The 27,712-nt window shown below is 42.0% G+C and overlaps 1 protein-coding gene and 1 pseudogene across 1 annotated transcript; one reads left to right on the top strand and one right to left on the bottom strand.

Annotated features, from left to right (window-relative positions):
* On the bottom strand, nt 1-27,712 carry ACAT1 (acetyl-CoA acetyltransferase 1). The gene is made up of 12 exons (XM_054725270.1): nt 27,505-27,712; nt 20,127-20,174; nt 18,752-18,869; nt 18,376-18,471; nt 18,055-18,155; nt 8,837-8,980; nt 8,126-8,276; nt 7,148-7,243; nt 6,543-6,656; nt 5,230-5,294; nt 690-847; nt 1-283 (listed from the first exon to the last, which is right to left on the bottom strand). The coding sequence occupies exons 1-12, from the start codon at nt 27,574-27,576 to the stop codon at nt 163-165; spliced, it is 1,284 nt and encodes a 427-aa protein (XP_054581245.1). The 5' UTR covers nt 27,577-27,712; the 3' UTR covers nt 1-162.
* On the top strand, nt 11,995-12,438 carry LOC129151103 (40S ribosomal protein S27-like; annotated as a pseudogene).

Raw genomic sequence — 27,712 nt, 5'->3', positions numbered from 1 at the left:
TTTAAAGCAGAAGAAAAAATTTATTTATAATTTCAAAATGTTTTGGGATTTGATCTTTTCATCTTATTTAGAAAAAGTTAAAATAGAAAATAATAAAAAAGGAAACATTCTTTGGAGTATACGCCGATCCACGGAAGTCAGCCACCCTGGTGACGGGTCGTCTTACAGCTTCTGGATCAGTATGGCAGAAGCCCCGCCGCCTCCATTGCAGATACTGGCAAGACCGTATTCTCCCTGCTTCAAGGCATGAACCAAGTGAGTGACAATCCTGGCTCCAGACATCCTAGGAGTAAGAAAGCATTTTTATTCTTTAATGAAGCAGTACAATGTATAAGTATCCAAAAGTTCTGTTCTGAATTCTTTAAAAGTTTATTACCATTCATCATAGCTGAATTTTGTTACTTTTCTTAAACTTGGGAGACTTGTTTTAATAATGGTTACGGTTTTTCTAAAGGCCCAAGCATAGACTTTAATCTTAAGTCTTCTAAATAAAATACTCATTTTCAAGCAACAAATGGTACAGATCTGTGCTCAATGTTCAGTCTATCACAAATGGGTTTGCCTTATGAAGGGTAGGAAAGAAATCTGTTTAACACAGAGTGATAGGAGTTATCATGAAACACGTTTAGATAGAAACACAAAGGCATCCATTAACCTACTTAGAGATTTTTCTTTATGATTTTACCTACCCAATTGGATGTCCCAGAGAAACAGCTCCTCCATTGATATTCACTTTTTGAGGGTCAATCTCCAGCATCTTAATGTTTGCTAGTACAACCAGACTAAAGGCTTCATTTACTTCCCACATTGCAATATCATCTTTTTTCAATCCTGCAGCTTTAAGAACCTAAAAATTTTTTACATATTATGTTCAAGTAATTAACAATCAAAACTTGTTTTCTTTTTATATATATACTAGAGGCCCAGTGCATGATTGAATCATGCACGTGTAGGGGGGGAGCTGGGTGCCTGTCCACTGGTGCACCAGGCACCCAGCTCCCACGCTTTTGCTTTCGATCGCGGGGGAGCTGGGTATCTGTCCACTGGTGCACCAGGCCTTTCAGAAGCCTCCGGCACGGCGGAGGCGTCTGAAAGGCCTGGTGCCTGAGCAAACAGGCACCCAGCTCCCCCGCTTTTGATGGTCCACAGCGGGACGTGAGCTCGCTGCCCCAGAGGTCCTTTCTGTGCCGCCGCTGGCGATGCGAGCTCAGTGTCCCGCCGGCCCAATCGGCCACCCCGAGTCCCGCCCCCCTGTGCCTCCTGGCCAATCAGGGGCATAGCGAAGGTACGGTCAATTTCCATATTTGTCTATTATTAGGTAGGATATATCCACTGAGCCAAACCAGCCGGGGCCAAAACTTATTTTCTTACATCAATCAGACTGTCAAACCTCAGAGGGAAGGTAGGGGAGGATGGGGGTAAGGGGAAGAGATCAACCAAAGGACTTGTGTGCATGCATATAAGTCTAACCCAGTGGTCGGCAAACTCATTAGTCAACAGAGCCAAATATCAACAGTACAACAATTGAAATTTCTTTTGAGAGTTGAAAACCGACTTCTGCGCATGGACCACGAAGTTTCATTCCCGCTGTACATGCGCGCCCGCACGTGGTAGAAGAGCCACACTTTTGTGGAAGAGCCACACTCAAGGGGCCAAAGAGCCGCATGTGGCTCGCGAGCTGCAGTTTGCCGACCACTGGCCTAACCAATGGACACAGACTACAGGGGGTTGAGGGCGTGAGTGGGGGGTTTGGGGGGAGGTAATGAGGGAATAAGGACACATATGTAACACCTTAATCAATACAGAAATTTAAAAAAAAAAACTTGTTTTCTTGAAATTCTGCAATTCTGGTTTTATTTCCCATATATTTCATTTTATTTTTCAATTATCTTTTCAAAGAACTGGCCCTTGGTTTTATTGATCTTTTGTATCGTTTTTCTAGACTATTTCATTTATTTCCACTGTGATATTTATTAATGTCTTCTACTCACTTTGGGCTTTGTTGTACTTTTCCTAGTTCCTTTAGTTATAACGTTAGATTGTTTGATTTTTTTAAATCCTCACACGAGGATATGCTTTTTATTGATTTCAGAGAGAAAGCGGGAGAAACGTTGTTTGGTTGCCTTCTGTACATGCCCCAACTGGGGATTGAACCTGCAACCTGGGTATGTGCCCTGAGAATCAAACCCACCACCTTTCAGTGGACGGGAAGATGCTCTAAACCAACTGAACCACACGAGCCAGGGCTTTTATTTTCCTGATTCTTGAGGCAAGCCTCTACTGCTGTTAATTTCCCTCTCAGAACTGCTTTGGTTGTGTCCCATAGATTGATCTATTGTTCACTCATTCATTGTTCAGTAGCATGTTATTTAGCCTCCACATGTCTGTGTTTTCCGTTTTATTATAACTGATTTCTAGTTTCATACCATTGTGAAAAGAAAGTATGCTTGACATTTCAATCTTAAATGTATTGACACTTGTTTTGTAGCCTAACTTGTGGTCTATTCTATAAAATGTTCCATGTGCACTCCAGAAGAATTTATATTCTACTGCTTTGGGGTGACTTATCTTTAAAATATTAATTACATCCTTCTGTTCTAATGTGTCATTTAAGGCAACTATTTCCCTATCAGTCTTCTGTCTGGATGTTCTGTGCATTGTCATTGGGGTTCTTCACTTCTGACTGGTTCACTTTTATGCTTTCTGTATCTTTGAAGTTCTCACTGACTTCATCTAATTTTCCCCTAAGCTAATTGAGCATCCTTATAACCAGTGTTTTGAATTCTGTACCTGGTACATTGCTTGTCACCATTTCATTTAGTTCTTTCTCTGGAGGATTAACCTGTTCTTTCATTTGGGATGTTCCTTTTGTCTCCTCATTTGGGCTATATATTTCTATGTATTAGGTAGAACTAGTACATCTCCTGGTCTTCACAGAGTAGCTCCATGTGGGGCCCAGTCTCCTAAGCTGGTAGCTCTATGGATGTCCTTTGTGGGAGCTGTATGTGCCCTCCTATTGCAGTTGAGCCTTATTTGCTATTGGCTTGTCAGTAGGTGGAGATGATCCTCATTGAGGGCTTGCCATGATCACAGGAGTCACTTTAATCGGGCTTTGGTGCCAGCGAAGTCTGCCCTTCGGTGTGTCATTTGTGGAGCTGGTTGGGTGATGCTCTTGCATAGTCTGAAGCTGGCCACCAGGTATGTTGGTTCTAGAGGCCCTTGGAGGGGCTTTGGTGATGTCAGGGTCAGCCATCCTTTGTTCCTGGCTTGGTGCTGCCTGGTAGGAGCTACAAGGTGACCTCTGGTTGAACGCCACTTCTGCTGGGCTTGAAGGTACTTGGGAGAGGCTATCCTGCAAACTAGGGCTGGCTGCCTCCAGTGCCAGGCATGGGACTTTTGGTGGACACAACACTGAGCTGAGGCCAACTGCCCCTTGTGCTGTAGCTGCTTAATTATAGCCAACTCTGCCACTTCATGCCAGATTTGTGGCCACCTGACGGACGTTACAATGTCAAGTTGACACCAATCATTGCTTGTGCCAGGCTTGGGGCTATTTAACAAGAGTTACAGGGAACATTGAAGCCACATGATGCTTGTTTCAGTATTGTGAACCTTTGTCATTTTTTAGGAAAGTCCACAGCACAAGCCAAGGTAAGGCACTTAGATGGAAAACCTGCTGGAAGAGATTCAGACTAGCTGCATGAGTTGAGGGGAGGAGGGGAAAGGGCCAACAGTGTTAACCAGGTTAATGGAGAGTTCAATTTAGGGCCTGCCTGCCAATACTTCCATGCAGAGCCCTGCCCCTGAAGCTAGTCAGTTTCGTTCTTCCCCATCTGTCTCCCTTTACTGGAGCCCAGAGAGAGTGTCGGCAAGCGAGTCCACACACGGGCCCTGTTAAGAGGAACACATGGGACCGCAGCAGCCTCTTTCTCACTTAGCCCCAATCCCCACTGATGGTCACAGCCAGGTGTTATGAGGACCTCTTCTTCCTGGCACTGGAGCTTGTGGGCTGGGACCCTTTATTCCTCAGAGGGGACCGCCACAGCTGAGATATCCCTCCCAACTCTTAATTGCTACACCATGGGTATAGGACCTGCCCACTCGTTGTCTCCACTCCTCCAACAGTCTTGACGTGGCTTCTTCCGGTTACAGGAGTTATATGTTTGCTTAGGCTGCAGGTGGTTCTCAGTGATGGTGGTTCTGTAATTTAGTTGTAATTTTGATGTGGTCATGGGATAAGGTGTGCACAGTATTTACCTAGTCCGCCATCTTAACCAGAAATTCAGTTTGTATTTCCCTTGATGCAAGAGATACTTAAATATGTAGTTTGTTAGTTTCCAGGAAGAATAGACCTTTTATTTTCTGGTTTTAATGTCTCAACTTATTGCATTGCAATCAAAAGATTTTATTTGCACTATCTCAATTTCTATTTTGGAGAGAGAAGCTTGGTCTATCAAATGAAAGGTATATTAATGTCTACTGTTATTATTTTTCAGCTTTATAAAAGTTGCTGTGGAGTTATCTGGAGCACAGATATTCAGAGCTATTGTTACTTTACTGTGAATTATTTATTTAAATTATTTTACCTGTTTGAACTCTTTTTAAATGTAAATATCTCTTGTTTGGTAGTTCCTCATAGGCAGGAAAGTGTTGTGATGGTAATGATTATCTTTGTAAAATATTGCTAGTGCCCTTTTTCTTTAGACGTTTTTATGTTGTGAGCAACAGTAAAATTAACAAGAAACTATTCTCTCTTCCTCCATTTGGGCTCAGATAACTTTCTGAGCTGTGGAGTTCAAGCAGCTTCCTCTATTCCAGCAGCAGGAGACAAAACATGGCACCCAGGTGTGAACCACTTCTCTAGCTCTCAGCTTCTAGCCTGCCTCAGGCACCCTTGCCTTTTTTTTTTTTTTTTTTTTAATTCTCTGGGTATACTGGTATACATAGGACTGGAATTCTTGGGTCATTTGGTAGCTCCATGGGTTTTTAAATCTTTATTGTTGAGAGTGTTACAGATGACCTCCTTTTTGCCTCCCTTCACCGGCATCCCTCCCCACCCCAGGCCTTCACGACCCTGTGGTCTGTGTCCGTGGGTAATGCATGTGTGCATATATGTTCTTTGGTTACTCTCTTCCCACCCCCGCTCCCTCCTTCCCTCTGAATGGCTCTGGTTCTATTTTATTCATCAGTTTATTTCGTTCCCTTTGGCAGAATGGAGTATGTTCTTACCTTAGGTACAGCATATGCAGGTGCAATTGGAAAATCAATAGGTTCTACAGCAGCGTCAGCAAATGCTTTATAAAAAAAATAAAAAGCTTTTAAAATCTTTTTTATATGCACCCAAAGGTCTAACAACTGTTATATATAGGGTGTCCCCCCAAAAATGTATACACATACTTAGAATAATTATAAAGGTAGTGCTTATTAAAATACATTTCATTTTCAAAATTGATCTATCAGCTTTTAAAGTGTGCATACATTTTTTGGGACACCCTGTATAATATGCAAAAATGCAAATGTCCTATCCCTTGAAATAAATGTAAATGTATTTGTTCCATTCTACACTTTATAAGCCATTGATTTTCACAAGTGGGAGGATTAGGGGAAGTTTGCCTCCAGGGACATTGGTGTTAACTAGAGATATTTTTAGTTGTCCTAACGGGTACAATGCCACTTATTATAGTAACTAGTAGTAGAGGCCAAAAATCAAACATCCTGCAATTCACAGAACAAACCCAAAAAACAAAGAATTATTTATTGTAAAATATCAATAGTGCTGAGGTTAAGAAACTATGATCTAAACTAAGAATAAATTTAGTCACAAGGTTTTTATAAAGTAACAAAATTTCTGTTTAACTCCTTATGAGGAAGGCAAGGCAGATTTTACAGCTGAAGACAGGCGTAAGGAAACCTAGGGTATGCCAAGCCCAGAAATAATAATAAATGGAAGAACATCTAGACTTCATATTTCTAGACTCTTCATCCCATGTTCTTTTTATGTATATGGGATTTTACCTGGCTACCGTTCCCTATCGTGCCCGGGTAAAATAAAACATGCACCCTTGCCGAAACCGGTTTGGCTCAGTGGATAGAGCGTCAGCCTGCGGACTGAAAGGTCCCAGGTTCGATTACGGTGAAGGGCATGTACCTTGGTTGCGGGCACATCCCCAGTAGGGAGTGTGCAGGAGGCAGCTGATCAATGGTTCTCTCTCATCGATGTTTCTAACTATCCCTCTCCTTTCCTCTCTGTAAAAAATCAATAAAATACATTTAAAAAAAATAAAACATGCACCCTGTATTTTTCCACTCATTTTCTAGGATAGGAAAAGATTGTTAAAGCTTACTATTATATAAAGAAAATTATAATAAAAATATTAAGGGAGCTTCTATCCCTGTTAAAATAGGTACTAGTTATATCCGTCACAAAGCACAACCTATGTAGCTACAAATGGCTTCAATATTATGTATTACTGACAAGGAAACTCAGTTTCAGGAATGGCCTGCAGAGGTTTAGGAATAAACAAGTTCAGAACATTCTCTACCTGCTATTCTTGCCAGTGGTTTGACATTGAGTCTCTTGGCTGCATCTGCAGTCATCAGAACCACAGCGGCTGCTCCATCATTCAGCGTGCTGGCGTTGGCAGCGGTGACTGTGCCTGAAGGCATCAATGCGCACGAAGTCAAAACATTCCTTCACACTGAGTTCACTTGGTTCAATTAAATAAATTCCTACCTAGTACTGCCTATGTTGCTAGATGCATGGAAAATTACAAATACAGAGAGATAGCTCCTGCCCTTTGGAAACATATACATAACTATGACAATTATAATGTAAGAATGCTTTTTTTATGTTATTTTTTTATAACATTTTATTCAGAGCTAGCTCTGAAACACATGCATGATGGCACTGGGCAAATGCCGGTTTACTAATCTCTTTCCTAGGATTTATCTATTAAAGGCATTAACTGTTATGCAATTTTAAATATACTTTGGATAAATATATGTTTTCTTAATTTCACTTGAGCCTGATGTATTGAAAATGTTAAATAGTTCCTAGAATTACTTTTTAAAAATCCTTAGGCAATTCCAAGACTAGATATAGTATTAATACTCCCATTTTTTCTATGCTTCATTTCTTAATACTAACCGTTTTCTTTCTGGAAAACTGTCTTCAGCTTTGGAACTTTGCTAAAATCAACACGTTTATATTCTTCATCTTCTTTTACCACTACATCTGGTTTGCCTAAAACAAACATCTTTTAAGTTATCACCAATCAAGACAACAATTAGGTGCCTGGTAGTCTGTGCCTCCCTTTGTATGCCAGCATACCTTAAACCGTCTGAGTAAATTCTATTGTACAATCTACCATCTGTAATCTGTTAGTGTCTTACAAGTTATTACGCAGCTTAACGCACTTTAAATCTTCTGTTCAGACACATCCTGTTCTCCTGTCTCCCCACCTCCTGTAATCACGGATCCCATTCTCCTGGCCCCAGGGGTAGATGCCTGCCCTAGGCTGGATAAGCCCTAATAGTCCATCGTGCTGGGCACAGTAATCATTCCTGGGATGGAAATGTAACCCAAACCAGGTAAATGAACCTTTACTGTGGATTTATTCTGGAGTTGGTCAGGAGCTCTCTTTGAGCTATGAATAAAGGCAGAAACTTAGGAAGCCTGAGCAAATTTTAATGAAACCTATATTAAATTGGGTTTAACTATCTGAAATGGCAACATTTCCCTTAATTAAGCAGAAAGGTTAAAATCCTCAGTTGAAATGAAAAAGATTAAAATGTACTCAATTTAGTCCTAGCCACTTTGGCTCAGAAATAGAGCGTCAGCCACGGACTGAAGGATGGCGATTCCATTCTGGGTAAGGCACATACTTTGGTTGCAGGCTCAATCTGGTTGGGCTCGTGTGGGAGGCAACCAGTCAATGTGTGTCTCTCATATCATTGTTTCTCTCTCTGTTTCTCCCCCTCCCTTACAATCTCTCTAAAAATCAATGGAAAAAATATCCCCAGGTGAAAATTAACAAAACCAAAGTACTAAAACTTAAACATAAAAAATTTGCAATATGTAAAGTCTACTAAAAATTAACATGTATTTGGAACATTATCGCTCTACCTTTTACTGTAATTGTGACAGGAATAACTTCATTTCCAAACTTCCCAGCTTCCCATGCTGCTTTACTTCTGGTGTAGGAGTTAATAGCGTAAGTATCCTGTTCATCTCGTGAAATATTCATCTTTTTTGCAGTATTCTCAGCACAGTTACCCTGATAAAAGTTGGAATTTTTTAAAAAAACTAATTAACTTTGTATACCTTATAAAATATACATTATCTTTGCATAACATAAAAAGGCAGTTTTTTTAAAATATACTCTTCTGTACTAGGTAACTTTTCACTCATGTCTCATCTCCAACTACTTGAATTAGCTCAGCTGTTGCTATTTTGAAGGCAAATAATTAAATAGTTATAGAACCCATTATTAGAAATCAGAAAATGCCCTACTCCAGTGTGCAGCAATTTACTCAATAGTTGAGCCAAGCTGATGCGATGAGCATAGAAAAATATTTTCTTCAAATGAATGGCTAAAATAGACATTTATAGAGCCCATCCTTCAATTCAATTTCTAAAATACATATAATTTAAGCCCAGCCGTCGTGGCTCAGTGGTTGAGTGTCGACCCATGAACCAGGAGGTCATGGTTCAATTCCCAGTAAGAGGCATACAGGAGGCAGCCAATCAATGATTCTCTCTCATCACTGATGTTTCTATCTCTCCCTTCCTCTGAAATCAAAATATACATATATATTTTTTTAAAGCAATAATTACCATATGAATTTTGTTGTAGACATCAGTTAGCCCATCTTTTACAATCAAATCTTCAAGCTTTACCCCACCATATGGAGTTGCTCCTCTGTTCATCACGTAGGGAACATTGGACATGCTCTCCATCCCACCTGCGACCATGACATCCTGATCAGCAGCACACACACACAAAAAAAACCAATGTCAATATACGTAAGTGCAAATCCATTATACCCTTTACACAACTACAATAAACAAGTAATTTACATGGATTTTATTAAACACTTTTTACACAGTGAATACAAGAAGTACCCTCTTAACCCTGAAGAAAGGAAATGGTCTACAATGTGTAATGATAATTAAGGTTAGAGTCGGGATCTGATGGCAAAGAGTAGGTGAACGTTACACTCATCTTCCAGAACTAAACTGCAATTGCAACTAAAATATAGAGCAGTCTGCCTGAATAACCAACTGAAGACTAGTGAAGTCCTATAACTGGTAACTAGTGAAGCCACACCGATACTGGGAGGAAGGATGGAGACACAAAAAGGTCTGACCCCATTCTCACGGGAGGCAGCTGAGAATCCTCAGGGATAGATCTCAGTTGTAAAAGTCTCCCCGGAGGAGCATGCCATGCTCCACCACCCAGAATCAAGAGTCAAGAAGCAGAGCCCACATAATATCTGGCTGTGAAAATCAACAGGGATTCTGTCAACAGGGAGAGACAGGAGTCAGCTAGAAACCCAAGTGCCCTATTAAAGGGCCAGGGCACAAAATCTTTTTCTCAGCCACACCCCCTGGGCTCCAGTGGAGGAAGGGCAGCTCGGCGTGAACTAGACTCATGTTTGGAGAAAATGAGTAGTGTGGCTTCGAGGACAGAGATAAGGGGACAATGACCAGGATCCCTGTATTGAGTCCCTCGCCCACAGACACCATCTTTCTTGGGTAAAGCACTCCCCTCCACATAGTATCAATGCAATAGCCCCATCCTCTCAATTCCCAGTGGTCCTGCCCTGCCGAGCTCACGCTCTGTAGAGAATTCAGCTGCCTGTGAACGTGGTACAGAGGTCCAGGAGGACTCCAGATGCCAGAGACTGAATTGTGTGGCTCTAGGGCAGGGGCCAGTTTGCCCTCACAAGCCTAACTGGCACAGAGCTCTCTCTTCACATGGCTAAATCTAAACTCCGCTGGCCTCACCCTGAAGACCCACACAAGGGAGAGCTCCTAGCTTAGTGATCAAGGAGATTGTGCCACGGGGTGCCACAGAACACCTACTCATGAGGCCACCCTGCTGAGACTGAGAGGCAGCATGCCCCCAAAAAGAACAGGATAAATCTTCATAAAAAGAAGTACATGAAATGGAAGCAAGCAATCTGCCAGATCTAGAGTTCAAAAAGAATGGCTATAAGGATGCTGAGAGAACTTAGTGAGAACTTCTACAGCATAAAAAAAGGACATAAAAAACAATAAAAAGACCCCATCAGAAATGAATACAATATCTGAAATGATAAAGTTGCTACAAAGAAAATTATAGGCCAATAACCCTGATGAACACAGTTGCAAAAATCCTTGACAAAATATCAGCCAACTGAATCCAGCAATACATTAAAAAGATCATACACCATAACTAAGTGGGATTTATTCCTGGGATGCAGGTTGGTACAACAGCCACAAAGCAATTAATGTGACACACTACAGAAACAAAATGAAGGATAAAAATCATGATCATTTCAATAGATGCAGACAAAAACAATATAATCCAACACCCATTTGTGATAATAAACACTCTCAGCAAAGTGGGAATAAAAGGAACATAGCTCAACATAATAAAGGCCATATATGACACTCACTGCCAACATCATACTGAATGGGCAAAATCTAAAAGTTTTTACCTTAAGATTAAGAACAAGACAGAGCCTGGCCAGCATGGTTCAATGGTTGAGCATCAACCTATGAACCAGGAGGTCAGGGTTTGATTCCCAGTCAGGGCACATGACCGGGTTGTGGGCTCGATCCCCAGTGTGGGGTGTGCAGGAGGCAGCTGATCTATGTTCTCTCTCATCATTGATGTTTCTATCTCTCCCTCCATTCCTCTCTGAAATCAATAAAAATATACTTTTTAAAAAAGAACAAGACAGATGTTCTAGCTTCACCATTCTTATTCAACACTAGGGGCCCAGTGCACGAATTTGTGCAACTTGAAAGGAACTGTGGGCCGTGAGGCTGCGGTGGGCACAGGGGCGGGTCTCGGCCCATCCTCCGCACCCCTGCCTGGCCCCTCCCACCGCGGCCCCCAGTACCTTGCCTGCAGGCAGCCCTGCTCCCGCTGCCGCTGCTCCCATGCGCTGACGGCACAGGCCCCACTCGCACCCACTGACAGTGCGGAGTGATTGGGGCCGGCGCCATCAGTGGGTGTGAGCGGTGGCTGCTGCCTCAATCGCCCCTCAGGAGCAGGGGGGAGGTGGAGAAGCCCTCAGTGGCGATCAGGGCCAGCAGCCGCCACTTTCACCCACTGACGGCGATCGGCGCTGGCACCAAGTGCTGGCAATGGGTGTGAGCGGGGCCAGCACCAGCAGCAGGTGCAAGCGCCGTGCAGGACCACGACGCGCAGGAGCAAAGAATTTTCAGTAACCACCACAGGCTCGCCCCAATGACAGCAACTGGCGCCCCGGCTTGGTCTGACACCCTCTGCCCACCTGTTCCACCAACCCGCTGTGGCCAACACCTGCCATGTTCTGTGCTCTGCTACCAATGCCCACCATAGTCCGCGCACTCCCCCTGGTGGTCAGTGCATGTCATAGCAACCAGTTGTTTGGCTGTTCCGCTGTTCAGTCTATTTGCATATTAGGGTTTTATATAGAGAGATAATACTGTAAGTTCTAGTCACAGCAATCAGACAAGAAGAAGAAATATAAAGCATCCAAATTGGAAAGGAAGAAGAAAAACTGTCATTATTTGCAGATGACATGATAGTGTGTATAGAGAATCCTAAAGATTACATAAAAAAACTACTAGAACTGATAAATGAATTCAGTAAAGTAGCAGGATACAAAATAAATGTCCAGGAATCAGAGGCACTTTTATACACCAATAATGAACTATCAGAAAGGGAAACTTAGAAAAACAATCCCATTTACAATTGCATAAAAATAAAATAACAAAAGAAAAAGAAAAAAAAGAAAAATTTTAAGTAAAATACCCTGGAATTAAGTTATTCAAGGAGGTAAAAGACCTGAATTTGGAAATAATAAGGCACTGAAGAAAGAAACTGAAGAAGATACAAGTAAATGGAAGCATTATACCATGTTTATGAATAGGAAAAATTAACATCATTAAAATGTCCATACTAATTTCTGACGGCTTCAACTTCCCCACAACAACATGCCTCTCACAATGGATCTCCTTCATCCCTCTCCAGAAGATAAGAGGAAACACAAGAACACATGCCCAGTGCAGAGCCCCAATTCCTACTTCATGGATGTGAAATGCCCAGAATGCTATAAAATCGCCACCATCTTGAGCCACGCACAAACAGTCCTCTGTGAGCCTCCAGGAGGAAAAGCAAGGCTCATAGAGGATGTTCCTTCAGAAGGAAGCAGCACGAAAAGCGCCTCAAATCAAAATGAACACGTTTGGCCCGGCCGGCGTGGCTCAGTGGTTGAGCATCAACCCATGAACCAGGAGGCATGGTTTGATGCCCAGTCAGGGCACATGCCCGGGTTGCAGGCTCAATCCCCAGTGTGAGGCGTGTAGGAGGCAGCCCATCAATGATTCTCTCTCATCATTTATGTTCCTATCTTTCCCTCTCCTTTCCTCTCTGAAATCAATAAAAATGTATTTTAAGAAAAAACATTTGGACAACAGCAAAACAAAAAAATTTCCATACTACCCAAAACAGTCTATCGATTGAATGCAATTCCTATAAAAATATCAATGGCCTATTTCACACAAATAAAAGAAATAATCCAAAAATGTATAGGGACCCACAAAAGACCCAAACAGCCACAGCAATCTTAGGAAAGAACAAAGTTGGGGGCATCATGCTACCTGACATTAAACTATACTACAAGGCCAAAGTAATCAAAACAGCATAGCACTAGCATAAAAACAGGCCAAAAACTGAATGGAACAGAATAGAGACCCTAGAAATAAACTCATGCCTAAATGGTCATTTTGTATTGAAAAATGAGCCAAGGGCATACAATGGGGTAAGGACAGTCCATTCAATAAATGGTATTGGGAAAATTGGACAGATGCAAAAAAAATGAAAGTAGACCACCTTCAGACACTATACACAAGAATAAACTCAAAATAAGTAAAAAGATTTAAATATAAGATTCAAAACCATAAAACTCCTAGAAGGAAACATAGGCAGTAAAACCTCAGGCATTTCTCACAGCAATGTTTTTTCTGATATATCTCCTCAGACATGAGTTATCACTTTACATGTAGTAATTCTGATGACAGTCAGAATGGCTATCATCAATAAATCCACAATGACCATAGCTGGCAAACCCTCATTCACTGTTGGTGGGAATGCAGATTTGCACAGCCACTGAGGGCCCTCCATACTGTGGAAAACATGGAGGATCCTCAAAAAAATTTAAAAATGGAACTACCTTCTGACCCAGTGATTCCACTTCTGGGAACATATCTGAAGAAACCCAACACACTAATTTGAAAGAATGTATGGACCACCACCACCCCCTGCCATGTTCATTGCAGCACTATTTTACAATAGTCAAGATATGGAAGCAACCCAAGTGCACATCAATAAGCAAGTGGATGAAAGGCTGTGGTGTGTATGTACAATGGAATATTACTTGGCCATTAAAAAGAAAGAAACCTTACCATTTGTGATGGCATGGGTGGACCTAGAGAGTATTACGCTAAGTAAAATAAGTCAGTCAAAGTCAAATACCATATGATTTCACTTATATGTAGAATCTAAAGAACAATATGAAACAAACAAAAGATAAATAGATTCACAGATACAGAAAACAGACTGATGATTACCAGAGGGGAGGGGGCTTGGGTGACTGGGTAAAAAGGGTGAAGCGACTGAGAAGTACAGATTGGAAGTTACAAATACTCATGGGGATGTGAAGTACAGCACAGGAAATACAGTCACTAATACTGTGATAACTATGTATGGTGCCTGGTGGGTACTGGAAATACCGGGGAAACACTCTGTGAAGGATGTGATTATCTAACCATTGTGTTGTACACCTAAAAATAACGCAAAGTCATACTGAATGTAAACTGCAAGTGAAAAAAGAAACAATTTTTTTAAAAAGGAGTCAGATATTGTTAAGAATGCCAGCGCCCTGGCCAATGTGGCTCAGTTGGTTGGGTGTTATCCCGTGCACCAGGAAGTTGCTGGTTCAGTTCCGACTTAGAGTACATGCCCAGGGTTGCAGGTTCTATCCGGGACAGGGGGCATGCAGGAGGCAGCTGATCGATGTTTATCTCTCACATCAATGTTTCTCTCTCCCCCCACCCTCTTTCTCTCACTTCCTCGCTAAAAATCAATTAAAAATCTTTTTTTTTAAATGCCAGGAATCTTTCATATAAGACCATCTTCTGAAATTCCTACCTTCCCATCCTTCTTTCTTTTTAAACTGCTAAAATTTAATGTCTTCTAAAAGACTAGAAATAATCTCAGTTTGCAGAACTAATCCTATTATTTCCTCAATTGAGATGTTCCTCATCAACAGAGGATCTGCTTGATAATGTGGCATGCAGCCTTTCCTCTCACCAGGTGTCCTCCACACACACCTGAGTGTTTTGGCTAGAATGTATGTCTGATCATCCTACTCCTTTAAGGGACTCCAGCATGGCACATTACCAAGGCCATGTGCAATCTGCCTCTCCCTCTCCAGTCTCATGCCTGGACCTGCACTTCAGGTCACACAGAACTGTTGAAAGGTCTTCAAAGACACCAGGAGCATTCAAACACCTCTGCACTCTGAACCATCCACAAGCATGTAAAAACACGTACATTTCCTTTAAAACTAATCAAAATGGCCACTTCATGCTTTGCTTGACCACGTATTTCTAGCCTTTCTTAGAACAGTTTCCCTTCTTTGTTTCGTGTTTTCCATTCATTGTGTATAGCTTTTATTAGTACTATTACAATGTATTATAGCTATAGTTATACGTCAAATCTTCTCACTAACTAAGCTCCTCTGAGTCCAAAAAACCTGTCATATCTATCTTCATGCCTGTCATATATAGTAGAAGTTTAATAAATATTAATCAATTAACCTGTTACTACAAATCAACAATTTACATTAAAGGGCTAATTAAAGCAAACATTATTTTCTCATAGCCTTTAAACAGAAATAAGGAGAAACAAGTTATACATCAAAGAACTAAATACTTCACCTATTTTGAAATAGGAAATTTTTCAATTAGTTCAGTTATCCTGAAATACTGAGTATTTTCTAGGGATGATGGCAGTAAGAGACAGAAAATAAAACATCAATCATTCTTCAATATAAAATAAAATTCATCATAAAGATGTAGTGCATATATACAATGGAATATTACTAGGCCATAAAAAAGAAAGAAATCTTACCATTTGCAACATGGATAGACCTAGAGGGTATTATGCTAAGTGAAGGAGGTCAGACAAAGACAAATACCATATGATTTCATTTATATGTGGAATCTAAAGAACAAAATAAATGAACAAACAAAACAGAAATAGACACAGATGCAGAGAACAAACTGATGATTGCCAGATGGGAAGGAATTTGGGGGTTAGCTAGGTGAAAAAGGTGACAGGATTAAGGAGTACGAGCAGGTAGTTACAGAACAGTGACAGGGATATAAAGTACAGCATAAGGAATATAATCAATAATATTGTAATAACTATGTATGGTGCCAGATGGGTACTAGACTTATTGGGGGGGATAACTTTGTAAATTATATAAATGTCTAACCATTATACATGTACCTGAAATAACTATAAAATAATACTGAATATCAACTATAATTGAAAAGGAAATAAAAGGAAATAAAATAAACTTGATCATTTTCCAAAATCATAATTATTCAAAATAAGGCAATTTCTAATATTCCTATAAATCAGATCATTTTATACATGCATAAATGAGTTAAACAAACTAACTGAAAGCATTTTAATGTAGTACAAATAGCATTTGGTACAGAACCATAAAAACTCAACTGAGACAAAACTCTTTTTCATTTTAAGTTTTGTAACATCTAAACAATCCCATGACCATTTTTCACCCACTGTTTTCACAAGGGTTCGGTAACACGCAATGTTAGTGTTAACTTATATGAAGGCAAACAAACTCTCACAACCTTTAGAAACTGTAACTGGTTCAACTTTTATGGAAAACATTTGAAAATATCAAAATTTGAACATCTTCTGATTCAAAAATTTTCCTCTTAGGAATTTTTCCAACAGACTTGCACATGACGATTTTTTAATGTTTTATTGACCAATTTCCAGTGAATGTCACATAGTAATTGCACAGCTAATGTGAGACAGATGTAGAATTTGGAATTAATCCGGCTCTAGATTTTGTTTTTAACCACTACACTAAACTGCCTCCGTGGAGGTGATTCAAGTATGTATACATCACAAACATATATGTATAGGGATACTCACTGCTTTATTTAAAATAGTGAAGAACTACCCTGGTCGGTGTGGCTCAGTTGGTTGGCGCTTAGTCCCATACACCGAAAGGTCATGGGTTCGATTTCCGGTCAGAGCACATACCCACGTTGCCAGTTTGATCCCCAGTCGGGTGCATACAGGAGGCAACCAATCAATGTTTCTCTCACATCGATGTTTCTCTCTCTCCCTCCCCTTTCCTCTCTCTCTCAAATCAATAAAAACATTAAATAAATAAAGTAAAATAGTGAAGAGCTTGAGACTGCCTAAGTGTTCATTCAATAAGGATCCATAAAATATAGTTGTTCAGTTCAATAGAATACTACCTTATGTGCTGATACAGAAAGATCTCCAAGACATTAAGTGGGGCCCAGAGTTTAAACAACTTGCTCTTAAGTGTCAGAATACACAAGTGGTAAACAAGTCAGACACTCAGAGGGGCGAGAACAAAAAGGCTTACTTTTCATTTTATACTTTTCTATACCGTCAGGTTTTAGCATGTGCACATAAAACTTATGAAGTCTGCCGAAACCGGTTTGGCTCAGTGGATAGAGCGTCGGCCTGCGGACTCAAGGGTCCCAGGTTCGATTCCGGTCAAGGGCATGTACCTTGGTTGCGGGCACATCCCCAGTAGGGGGTGTGCAGGAGGCAGCTGATCGATGTTTCTCTGTCATCAATGTTTCTAACTCTCTATCCCTCTCTCTTCCTCTCTGTAAAAAAATCAATAAAATATAATAAAAAAAACAAAACTTATGAAGTCTCTGATACATTAGCTCAGATATCACTATATTTTTTTCTCTCTGGCTTGCCTTACAATTGGAAACAAAGCAAAGAAGGAATATCATCAAGGGCACACAGAACTGTGGTTCTTGTATATGTAAGAAACAATTTGCAAATATCTCAATTGATTTTTATCCTGGTGTGTTATGCCCTGATCAGCTGGAATGCTCCAAGCAGGGATAGAGACACCCATTTTCTATCTCCAACCCTCTAACTTTGTGTCTATGGTCCTCTCAACCTCACTTCCCTCAACTGAAAAAAGAAGGGCTAGATCCAATGAAGTCTTATTTCTATGGGTTTAGGTCTAGTCGCCTCACACCACAGCATATACTGCTATCTCTTGCTTAATCCCAAGTAAAGAGAAGATCTACACCAGAGGCCAATAGAAAACCTGTACAATTTAACAACTGAACCTGGGTACACAGGAACTACAAATCAGTCATCAATTCTTGGGTCAATCAACTACTTGATTCCCAGGGTCAGCACCTTCTTCTCATGTATGACGAAATCCCTTACTCTGGTAAATATAACATTTATGATGTTTGAAGTTACCAAGAATCTCAGAGAAAGACTCTAAGGGTCATCTGAAGACTAAAATATCTTGGCTGAAAACTTCTTTTTAATACAAGACACTTTGGTATCATTTTAACCTCTATTTTAAAGGAATTAGCACATTAGACATTCCTGAGTGTCTGAAACAACACAGCAACTATACTTAGGAGCACTTGTAAAGCATGAATGTGCTTAGATTTTTGGTGTCTTTTAGCGCTGTGTATTATTTTAATTATAACATAGGAAAGAAGGTCCTTCTTACCTGATGTCCACACATAAGATTCTGAGAGGCCATCATGATGGCTTTCATTCCTGAGGCACAAACTTTGTTTATGGTGGTGCACGGAGTAGAAATAGGCAAGCCTAAAACCAATAAAGACAAGTCATAATTTTGAAAAACAAAGATACTCTTCAAACACAATTGTAGAACTAAAATTAATAGAGTATGCAACATGACTTCTTCCAATACAAGTCTGTAAGTGTTAAATTATATTATGCATTTAACTTTTTATTTAAGCTGAAATGACCTCCATTTGCCATGTGAAACACTTGAAGTATGAAAGCCAGAATGTATCCCTAGTACCTGCACCCAGCACTGCTTGCCGTGTAGGGGCTTGTCCTTCACCTCCTTGTATAACGTTCCCCATGTATGCTTCTTTCACTTCTTCTTTTGGTATTCCTTTTTCACAAAACAAAAAACAAAAATGCATTTCCATATTTTATTCAATGGAATAATTAGTGGTTACCTAGTAAGGTACATGACATTGTATAGCAGGAATGGCTTCTTTTTCTTGTCAGTTTTTGAGTTTCATTCCTAACTCTATAGTACAAAAACTTCTTTACGAGGGAATTCAGAAATACAGGCATTAAGTCATTTCTAAGTGTTACATATGTCCAAAATAAATATTTGTTCCAGTGAATCACTGCCCTTTGACACAAAGAGCAAAGCAACCACTGACCTGCCTTTTCAATGGCTCCCTGAATGGCAATGGAGCCCAGCTTAGTGGCTGGCAGGGAGGAAAGGCTGCTGAGAAAGGATCCAATGGGTGTTCTCGTAGCACTTGCTATGACCACTTCCTGGTAAGACAGGAGATGATAATAATTATTATATTTAAATACCTTACCCAAATCATCTTTTATTAAATAAACATAATTCATAGACATTATTATCCAAGAAACAGTTTTCTGAGTTAATCATCAAAGATTAAAATAGTATCAAAATTTTTAAATAATATGTTTTTATTGATTTTTAGAGAGAAGGAATCATCGATGAGAGAGGAACATCATTGATTGGCTGCCTCCTGCACACCCCAAACTGGGGATCGAGCCCACAATCCTGGCACGTGCCCTGACCAGGAATTGAATCAGCAACCTCTCGGTTCCTGGGTTGACACTCAACTGCTGAGCAATAATCTCAATATGTGAACAGAAGTAAAACGAATCCGTTTAATGCTGGTACTTAATGATTTAAGACATAATTGAAAATTTAAAACAAACCTACTTTAAAATAGGCATTGATCCTTCTCAGTTCTCCACAGGAGGTTTAAAACCAGAAGCTTAAATTTCAATTCTACTCCTCAGTCAAACTTGAAGAAATGATAACTTTATCCTTGTTAACTGTATGATAACCTTAACCAAAGGGCTTCCTTGCTGACGGGAACTCTGGGCTAGGAATCTGTATGCTAGACTAGACAGGGCCACACCACAACTGGGACAGAGCCAGAGCCGCAGTTTCTTAGATGATTACTAAGATAATATTAATATGAAATTTAAGGAAAAGTAGACAAGAGCTCTTAAATAATTATAAAACACTATTGTACCAATTCTATCCTTACGCTTGCCTTCCACATTCCCATTCAAGTTAATAAATAAGAATTGTTCCCCAGATTTTGGTGGAAGGCTATTCGTTTTAGGGACCCTCATGAAACAGAGAGAGGACTCCCTCACAAAGCACTCGGTGATCAGGTGATGCTCCTTCCTGCCTAACACCCAGCCTGGTCCAGCCCCTTCTCCTACTGTCTTCCAAGTGGCCTCTGCAATGTGTCACATTCAACATTGAGGGTCCCCGAGAGGAAGGGAAGAATACTGCCTGGCTTTTGAGAGAAGGTGGTTTTACAGTAGACAAAAAGGAAGAAGCAGAAATTATGCAGGGCACTAGATTAAAACTTTTATGGTAAGTTGGAAGTTAGTATTTCAATAATTAGCTATTTCTAACCATTGCATCATTCCAAGCTGACCCTCCCATATACACAAATCATAAAAATATGCATTTTTTACTAACTACATTTCCTTTAAATTCTTTCATTTTAAAGCACAATTTAAATTTATACTTACATTCAAAGTAGGTTTTGATGCATAACTTCGCTCCACATATCTTATTTCCTGTAATATAAATATTTATAATGTTATGATATAAAATATTTATTTATATCATTTCATATACATTATGGTGATTTCTCTGCTTCTTTATACTTTTATTTCCAAATTTTCTAGTTAACATATCAGTTTTACATTGAGAAAAAATTACTACTTTGTAATATACTCTTCTGATTAACTGTTCACTGGAAATGTATGCTATCTTAAAATTGCTGATATAGTGTAAGTTAAGTCTTTAAGTTTTAAATTAAGTAATTTTAAAACACTACAAGAAACTATCCTTCCATAGCCGGTTTGACTCAGTGGATAGAGCGTCAGCCTGCAGACTGAAGTGTCCTGGTTTCGATTCTGGTCAAGGGCACATGCATGGGATGCAGGCTCGATCCCCAGAAGGGGCATGCAGGAGGCAGCTGATCAAGGTTTCTCTCATTGATGTTTCTATCTCTCTCCCCCTCTCCCTTCCTCTCTCAAATCAATAAAAAAAATTTAAATACATCCTCATTGCTTAAAAATATATTTAAGTAAAACTTGCTATTTCTCCCCACCCACTACTAACAAATGTTTCTGATTTATGTGAGGCAAACACACCTTACATAAACATGATCTATATTACCAGATAAATTCTTTTTTAAGAAAGAAAAGAATAACTATCTTGTCCCTACATCTCAGTTTTTCCCACACTGTTCTTAGGAGCAAATGCCAATAAGAACAAATTCTAAAAATGCAGGTCACAGTTCAGAGACCTAATTCATCTGAAATTGGACAATTTACAGGACAAAGAACAAAGATTTTTCTGTCCTCTGAGGTCAGAAAGCATAATAACTATTCAAACATGACAACTTATATTTAGAACATAATCTTGTTGATAGTTATGTCCAAACATATCTCGCCAGGTAATAAGTCTACAGACATCTAAAAACTTTAAACTGACCCAAGAACTTAGCTTTTCAGATTAAACAGGCTTTGTCCTCACTGCAGATAAACAAAAGCATAGACAAAAAACAAGTATATTTGACAAATAGTGGTTATAAGAAGAGACAACCACAGGAGATTAAGAGTGAAGTAGTAAGCATAGGAAACAGCTGACCAGATGGAGGAAAGAATTAGTGACATTGAAGACAGGAATCTAGAAATGACACAGAGGGAAGGAGAGAGAGACCTGAGCATTAAAAAAAAAAGGAAAAAAGGAAAGAGCTCTATGGGATCTGACTTCACCAGAAAACGCAATCCTATATAATAAAAGGGTATTATGCAAATTGATCCTAACCGTGGACCACCCAGGAACGACCAGTCGCTATGACGTGCACTGACCACCAGGGGGCAAATGCTCAACGCAGGAGTTGCCCCCTGGTGGTCAATGCCCTCCCACAGGGGGAGCTCCGCTCAGCCACAAGCCAGGCTGACGGCTGCCAGTGCAGCAGTGGTGGCGGGAGCGTCTCCCGCCTCCTCAGCAGCGTTAAGGATGTCCAACTGGTTCATACCATAAGCATACAACAGGCTCTGGGTCCTCCCACCTAAAAACAAATTTCCCTGAGGCCACATTCCCACTGAACTCTCACCTCATTTCTTAGCTCCCTTGTACAATGTAAGTTCTCCAACAAGTTACTTACAAGTTCGGTTTCCTTGTCCTCACCTCCTGTGTTCTGTTCAACCTCCTCCAATCTGGCTGTTAGCTCTACTATTAAGGTTCTGAGCAAAATCCAATAAACACTATAATCACCTCTCGGCAACACTGGGTTCACTTTTCTTCTTTGGGAATCATGCACAGTGCTAGGCGGGGAAAAGTGGGCTTTTCCTTTTCTTCACTGTAGCCTTCCACAATATATGAAAAAGCACCTGGTAATTAAACTACAAGGTTGCTCACTCCTCTGATTCAAACAGCCCCTCTGTTCAAACGGCAAGACAAGGTAAGCTACTTTCAAGGCTACATCTTACGTACCCCTCCTCCACAGAAACGGGGGCCAGAGAGTTTCTAGTTAGTAGAAGGACGCGACTCCCTCCCTTTCAAACCCAAGCTGGTCCCTTTTTGAACTCTTTGTAACTTTCGCTCTAAGAATGTTTTACAGGCTTGTGAAGATCCTGCTAGACACCTCTCTAGGACATCTGCCTGGACTAAAAACAAACTTTTCAAAGACAACCCCCAGATATCTGCTCAACTCCAGCCCCCAAATCCTCCTCCCTTCCTTGTCACCTGGCAACAGCAGCCATTAAAAGAGCAGGCCAGGGTTTATTTCTTTGCCTTTATATTGATTAGTATGCACATGGCCCTTTCCCTTTGGGAAAGTAAAAGAAACTCTGTGAATCTCTCTCTTCTCTCAGTTGTGAATTCCTTCATAGCCCGAGTCACAGGCCAGAACCCTAACACACCGTAGTTAAGAGCCAGGGCTTTCCTTGCTTTTTTCAAATGGGTTGTTTTGAGAATGAAATGAGGTGATGATATATGTAATCCACTATGCAAACCCTCCCTTTCCTCAGCTTCTATCTTAACTCAGTCTAGCGTTTCCCTCAGACCTCCCTAACTTCCTGTCTCCTTGCTGTCTCCTCCTCCCTCCCCCAAACTCTCAGTGCTGGAACGTCCCAGGGCTCTGTTCTAGGCCTTTTAATTTTACAGCTTCACTGTCTCCTTAACCATAGCTAGTCCCGTGGCTTTAAACGGCACTAACGTCCTGATGATTTCCAAACTTCTATTTCCAGCCTTCCCGCTCAAGTGACCTCCAGACTCATGGATCCAAGTGCTGATCTGACAGCTTCAATTTTTTTAATGTTTTTTTTTTTTTGGATGTTGTTGTTTTTTCCTTGGAAAGAGGAAGAGAGAGAGAGAAACATTGATCAGCTGCCTCCTGCACACTCCCTACTAGGGATAGCGCCCGCAACCCAGGCATGTGCCCTGACCCTGAATTGAACCAGAGACCTCTTGGTGCTTGTGGCTCAATCCACCAGCTGGGCCTGATAGCTTCAATTTAATGACCAAGTCATGGCTCTCAATCTCCATGCCTAGGAAATTAGTTTTTCCCCCAGTATTTCCCACCTCACAACATTGCATCACAATTAATCTAGGTGCTCAAGCCAAAATCTTAGGACTCGCCTTTCATCTTTCCTTAAAACCCAGATACTCTATCACAGGTACTGTCGATACTGTGTCCAAAATATACCTCAATTCTTCCACTTTGCTTCATCCCACTACCACCATCTAGTTCCAACCACCTCCTCTTGCTACTATAATAACCTTCTACCTAGCTTCCTACTTTCCAACTTCCCTTCCAGTTCATCCAGTTTTTAAAATGTAAATTGGGTCACATTACTCCCCTAATTAAAATCCTCTGATGGCTTTCCATAGCCCTTGGAATAGTACCCAAACTCTTCCCCTTATCTTACAAGACCCAGTATGATCTGGTTCCTGATTTTCTTTCCAAACTCACATCATTCTTGCTGTATGCCAGGCGCACCAGCCTCTGCCTGGTTCTGAACCCATTCCCACCTCCAGATCTCTGCTATGTGCCTCTGCCGGTAAGAGCCTTTCCCCCCGAGCTTCACGGCTGGTTCATTTTCATTCTTTAGGTCTCAGCTCAAAAGACACATCCCCAGAGCGGTTCTCCCTAGCTACCCTGTTTAAAGTTGGCCTCCCTTATTTCCACATGTTTACTTTCTTCAAAGCACCTCTCACACTGTGTAAACACGGGGTTTACATCTTTAGTCTCTCTCTCTCAACCTAATGCAAGCTTCCTGGGAGCAAGGCCGTCTCTCCTTCACTGCTAGAGCGCTGGCACTGGGCACTGGGCCCACTTAACGCATTCAATACCTCAGGAATGAATGACAAAATCATAGCACAATCATCTTCCAAGGGCAGCTCAGCTGTACCACCCACTCTGCAGGCCTCACCTGATCATGCCAGGCAGAGGTAGGAACTCCCATCCCAGCTGCCACAGCGCCCTGTGCACACCCTAATTTTTCCAGGAATACATAATTTTGTAACCCTGAGGCCCCCACAGGACTGTGAGTTCCAAGAAGAGATTGATTTCATTTTCTATCCCAGTGATGGCAGGAGATGCTATACAAATATTTGAACAAAGTCTGATGCTTACTAGCCACTCAAAATCATTTCAGGCAGGGTCAATACATTATGAAGCCACAAAATGGGGTAATGAGGGCCTATTTTACACGGGAGGGTGAAAGAAGAGCTCTCTGGAGATGTCATGGAGCTGAGAAATGACTACGAAAGCGTCAGCCTTGGGAAGATCTAGGACAGAGTGTTGGAGGCACAGGGGAGAACTAGGACAAAGGCCTTGGGTTAGGAGCAAGCTTGGCACGTGCCCAGTGTAGGCGGCGGGGTAGTGTGGCAAGAGCCACATCCTCAGGAACGCGCAGCCAGAGCCGAGCGCAGGCTGGATCAGTAAGCAGGGACCCAGCAGGCCATGAGGAGGAGTCTGTTTTCTGGTCTGTGCAACGAGAAGCCACTGCAGGCTTTCCTGTTATAAAAAGGTCACTCTGACCACAGTGTAGAGAACTGACTGTAGAGGGACAGACAGTAGAAAAAGGAGGTGCCCAGCAAGAGTTTATGTGGCTAGTCACACAAGGGTTGCATACAAACAGAGAGATCTGAAATATGTCTTAAGAGCTGTGACTTTCTGCCCGGCTGGCGTGGCTCAGTGTGTCGACCTATGAATCAGGAGGTCACAGTTCGATTCCTGGTCAGGGCACATGCCGGGATTGCAGGCTTAATCCCCAGTGTGGGGTGTGCAGGAGGCAACTGATCAATGATTCTCATCGTTGATGTTTCTCTCTTTCTCCCTTTCCCTTCCTCTGTGAAATCAATATATAAAAGAGCAGTGATTGTCAACCCTTCTCATCTCATGGCATACATAAACTAATTACTAAAATTCTGCCACACACCAAAAAATACAGTTTTTGCCGATATGACAAAACAATTGATATAATTTTGATACATTCACACCAGACAGCTATTGTTGTGTTGGCTGTTATCATTTTTTTGACAATCTAAGGGAAAAGAGGTCAGTACCCCTGACTAAATAGTCATGTATTGCATGTTTTAAAATTCTTGAAGCACATAGGTTGAAAATTGCTGTTTTAGAACTAGAACCAGCCAGTAGGTACTATTATTCTTATTTTACAGGTAAGGACACTAAAAGTATAGGCAGGCCAGGGTTCATCCCACAGAATGAGACCGAATATTGAAATTCCTGTTAAAGCAAACATATTGCCATGGTTAGTAAATGGCCACTTAATTCAAGTAACCAAAAAGGCCATGCCTCCTCTATTGTGCCTCATGTTGTGTGTTTTTTTATACAAATTGTAGGCAAGACCCTCCATCAACAAAAAGATTACAACTCACTGTGGTGGTCTGGAACCAAGCCTGCAATATCTCCGAGGTTTGTCTCTACAACTAATTCCTCGAGTTCAATAAAATGAACACAGTAGGTCACATGCTATACAACCTACGGCTTCATTTTCCTCATCAGCAACATTTGTGTTTAGCTGTAAACTCTTAAACTATAAGAAGGTTCTACTCTTGCTTTTTTTTTTTTTCTTCATAGAGTACCTACCTAATTCACCTGCTCAACACTGGTTGAAACCTAGGTTAACCTAATTACATTTTTGTGATTTCCCAAGTCATTCCATGAAACTAGCAAATACGCTGATTAAAAACTCATCTTTCCAGCCCTAGCTGGTTTGGCTCAGTGGATGGACTGTTGGCCTGCGGACTGAAGGATCCCGGGTTCGATTCTGGTCAAGGGCACGTACCTGGGTTGTGGGCACATCCCCAGTGGGAGGTGTGCAGGAGGCAGCTGATCAATGTTTCTCTCCTATCGATGTTTCTGACTCTCTATCCCTATCCCTTCCTCTCTGTGGAAAGTCAATAAAATACATTTTTTAAAGAAAACCACTAATCTTTCCAAAAAGAAACAAAAGAAGGAAACAGAAAAACTCATTTTTCCTGGAAACCTACTCCTCCTGACTTTTCAGTTAGCTCAGTCACCTGGGATTAATTTCAGATTCTTCCTCTTCCCCTGGCTCCACGCCCTCACTCCGTATGTGTCAAGTTCTACACGTATTTTTTCACAATCCCTTGCACAAGGCTCACCCATTGCCAGCGCGCTAGTTCCAGTTACTTGACACCTGAAATAGTCGTTTTCTCCCCACTTCAGTCTTCCCTGACCTCTGGTTATGACCAAAAAAAACATAAATATCAACGGTCCCCACTGACTTGGGTCAAATGCAAACTCTCCCAACACAACTGGATTTCAAAGTATTATCACCCCAACCAAACTGGGAAAACTCCCGCTTCCCCCACCACACCCTGCCGCTCTCCACCTACTCCCGAGGCTCGGCCGGCCCCTGACCCCGCAGGGTGCACTCCCTCGCTGGGACACACGGGGAAAGGGATGCTCTCTTCCCTGAACAGCCCGAGGAGAGACGTGTGTCCGGACACCGTCCGTACGTAAGCTTGATTGTCAAGCACCATCCGCCCTCCATATCCAGGGGCTCTGCATCGAGGGATTCAACCAACCGCCCATGGAAGACATGTGGCAAACTTGTTACATTGTGGCCGAGGGGCACTGCTTAGTTAACCTGCAGTGGCTGCCGGCTGCGTCTATACGAAACAGGGACAGACCTCGTCCCCCTAAGCAATACAGTGTAACAGCTATTTACATGTATTAGGGGTGGTAAGTAACTGGAGATGACAAAGCCTATGGGGAGGACTGCAGTTATATGGAAATGCTACGTATGCCATTTTCTGTAAGGGGCTGAGCCGGGGGTCCTGGAACCAAACCCCTGCGGCTATCGAGGGGCAACTGTGCGATTCAGTCCGCGAGTTCTGAGCACCCGTTACTTTCCCCGATAAGGTGAAACCTTTGCAGTTCCCGGGGTAGGTGCATCTTTGCATTATCACCTAGTTCCTCGCACCTTGTGAGCCCAATGATCACCTGCTGCATGAAAATAAAATCTCTTGATAATAATACAGACATGTCTTTTTTGTTTGTTTTTTTGTTTGTTTTGTTTTTAAGCTCGGAAATAGTTTTATGGGCCTTGGATACTGTCAGGCAAGGCCGGGCCAGCCCCGTCTGTCCGCCTGCCAAACTCTGTGGCCCCTTCTACACACCATTGAGCAATTCTTACGATTACGGAAGAAACCCTGGAGCGGAAACGCGCTTTGGGCCAGTACCGGGCCGTGCGCGCCGTCGGCACCGGGGGCTTCCGGGCGAGGCGGGTCCCCAGGCCTCCGGGCCCCGCTCCGTCCCGCCCGGGCCGCGGGCAGCACCCAGCCGGGGGCGGGGGCGGGAGACGGCGCGCCGGTCCGGGCCCCGGCCCCTCTCACCTGCATCTGCCTCCGAAGCAGGGGGCTGCGCCCGCGGGCGCCGCCGCGCAGAAGGGCCGCCAGCACAGCCATGGTCGCCGAGCGGAGCGGAGCGGAGACGTCAAGGGCACAGGCCGGTGAGTGCGGCAGGCGCCCCGCCGCGCCCCTCCGCCTCCCGCCGCTGGCCCGGCGCCCGCCGCCGCCCGCGGACCAGCCCTCCACCAATAGC

The sequence above is a fragment of the Eptesicus fuscus genome, chromosome 13, assembly GCF_027574615.1.
Source record: "Eptesicus fuscus isolate TK198812 chromosome 13, DD_ASM_mEF_20220401, whole genome shotgun sequence".
NCBI classification, from domain to species: domain Eukaryota; kingdom Metazoa; phylum Chordata; class Mammalia; order Chiroptera; family Vespertilionidae; genus Eptesicus; species Eptesicus fuscus.
This window is presented reverse-complemented; position numbering and strand designations above follow the sequence as displayed.

What these genes read in the sequence shown, in the direction of transcription:
- ACAT1 (XM_054725270.1), bottom strand. Translation starts at nt 27,576, where the DNA reads ATGGCTGTGCTGGCGGCCCTTCTGCGCGGCGGCGCCCGCGGGCGCAGC. An exon ending in TGCTTCGGAGGCAGATGCAG is followed by an intron (nt 20,175 to 27,504) that starts GTGAGAGGGGCC and finishes TTTATATTACAG; the next exon opens with GAAATAAGATATGTGGAGCG. An exon ending in AGTTTTCCAGAAAGAAAACG is followed by an intron (nt 6,657 to 7,147) that starts GTTAGTATTAAG and finishes TGATGCCTTCAG; the next exon opens with GCACAGTCACCGCTGCCAAC.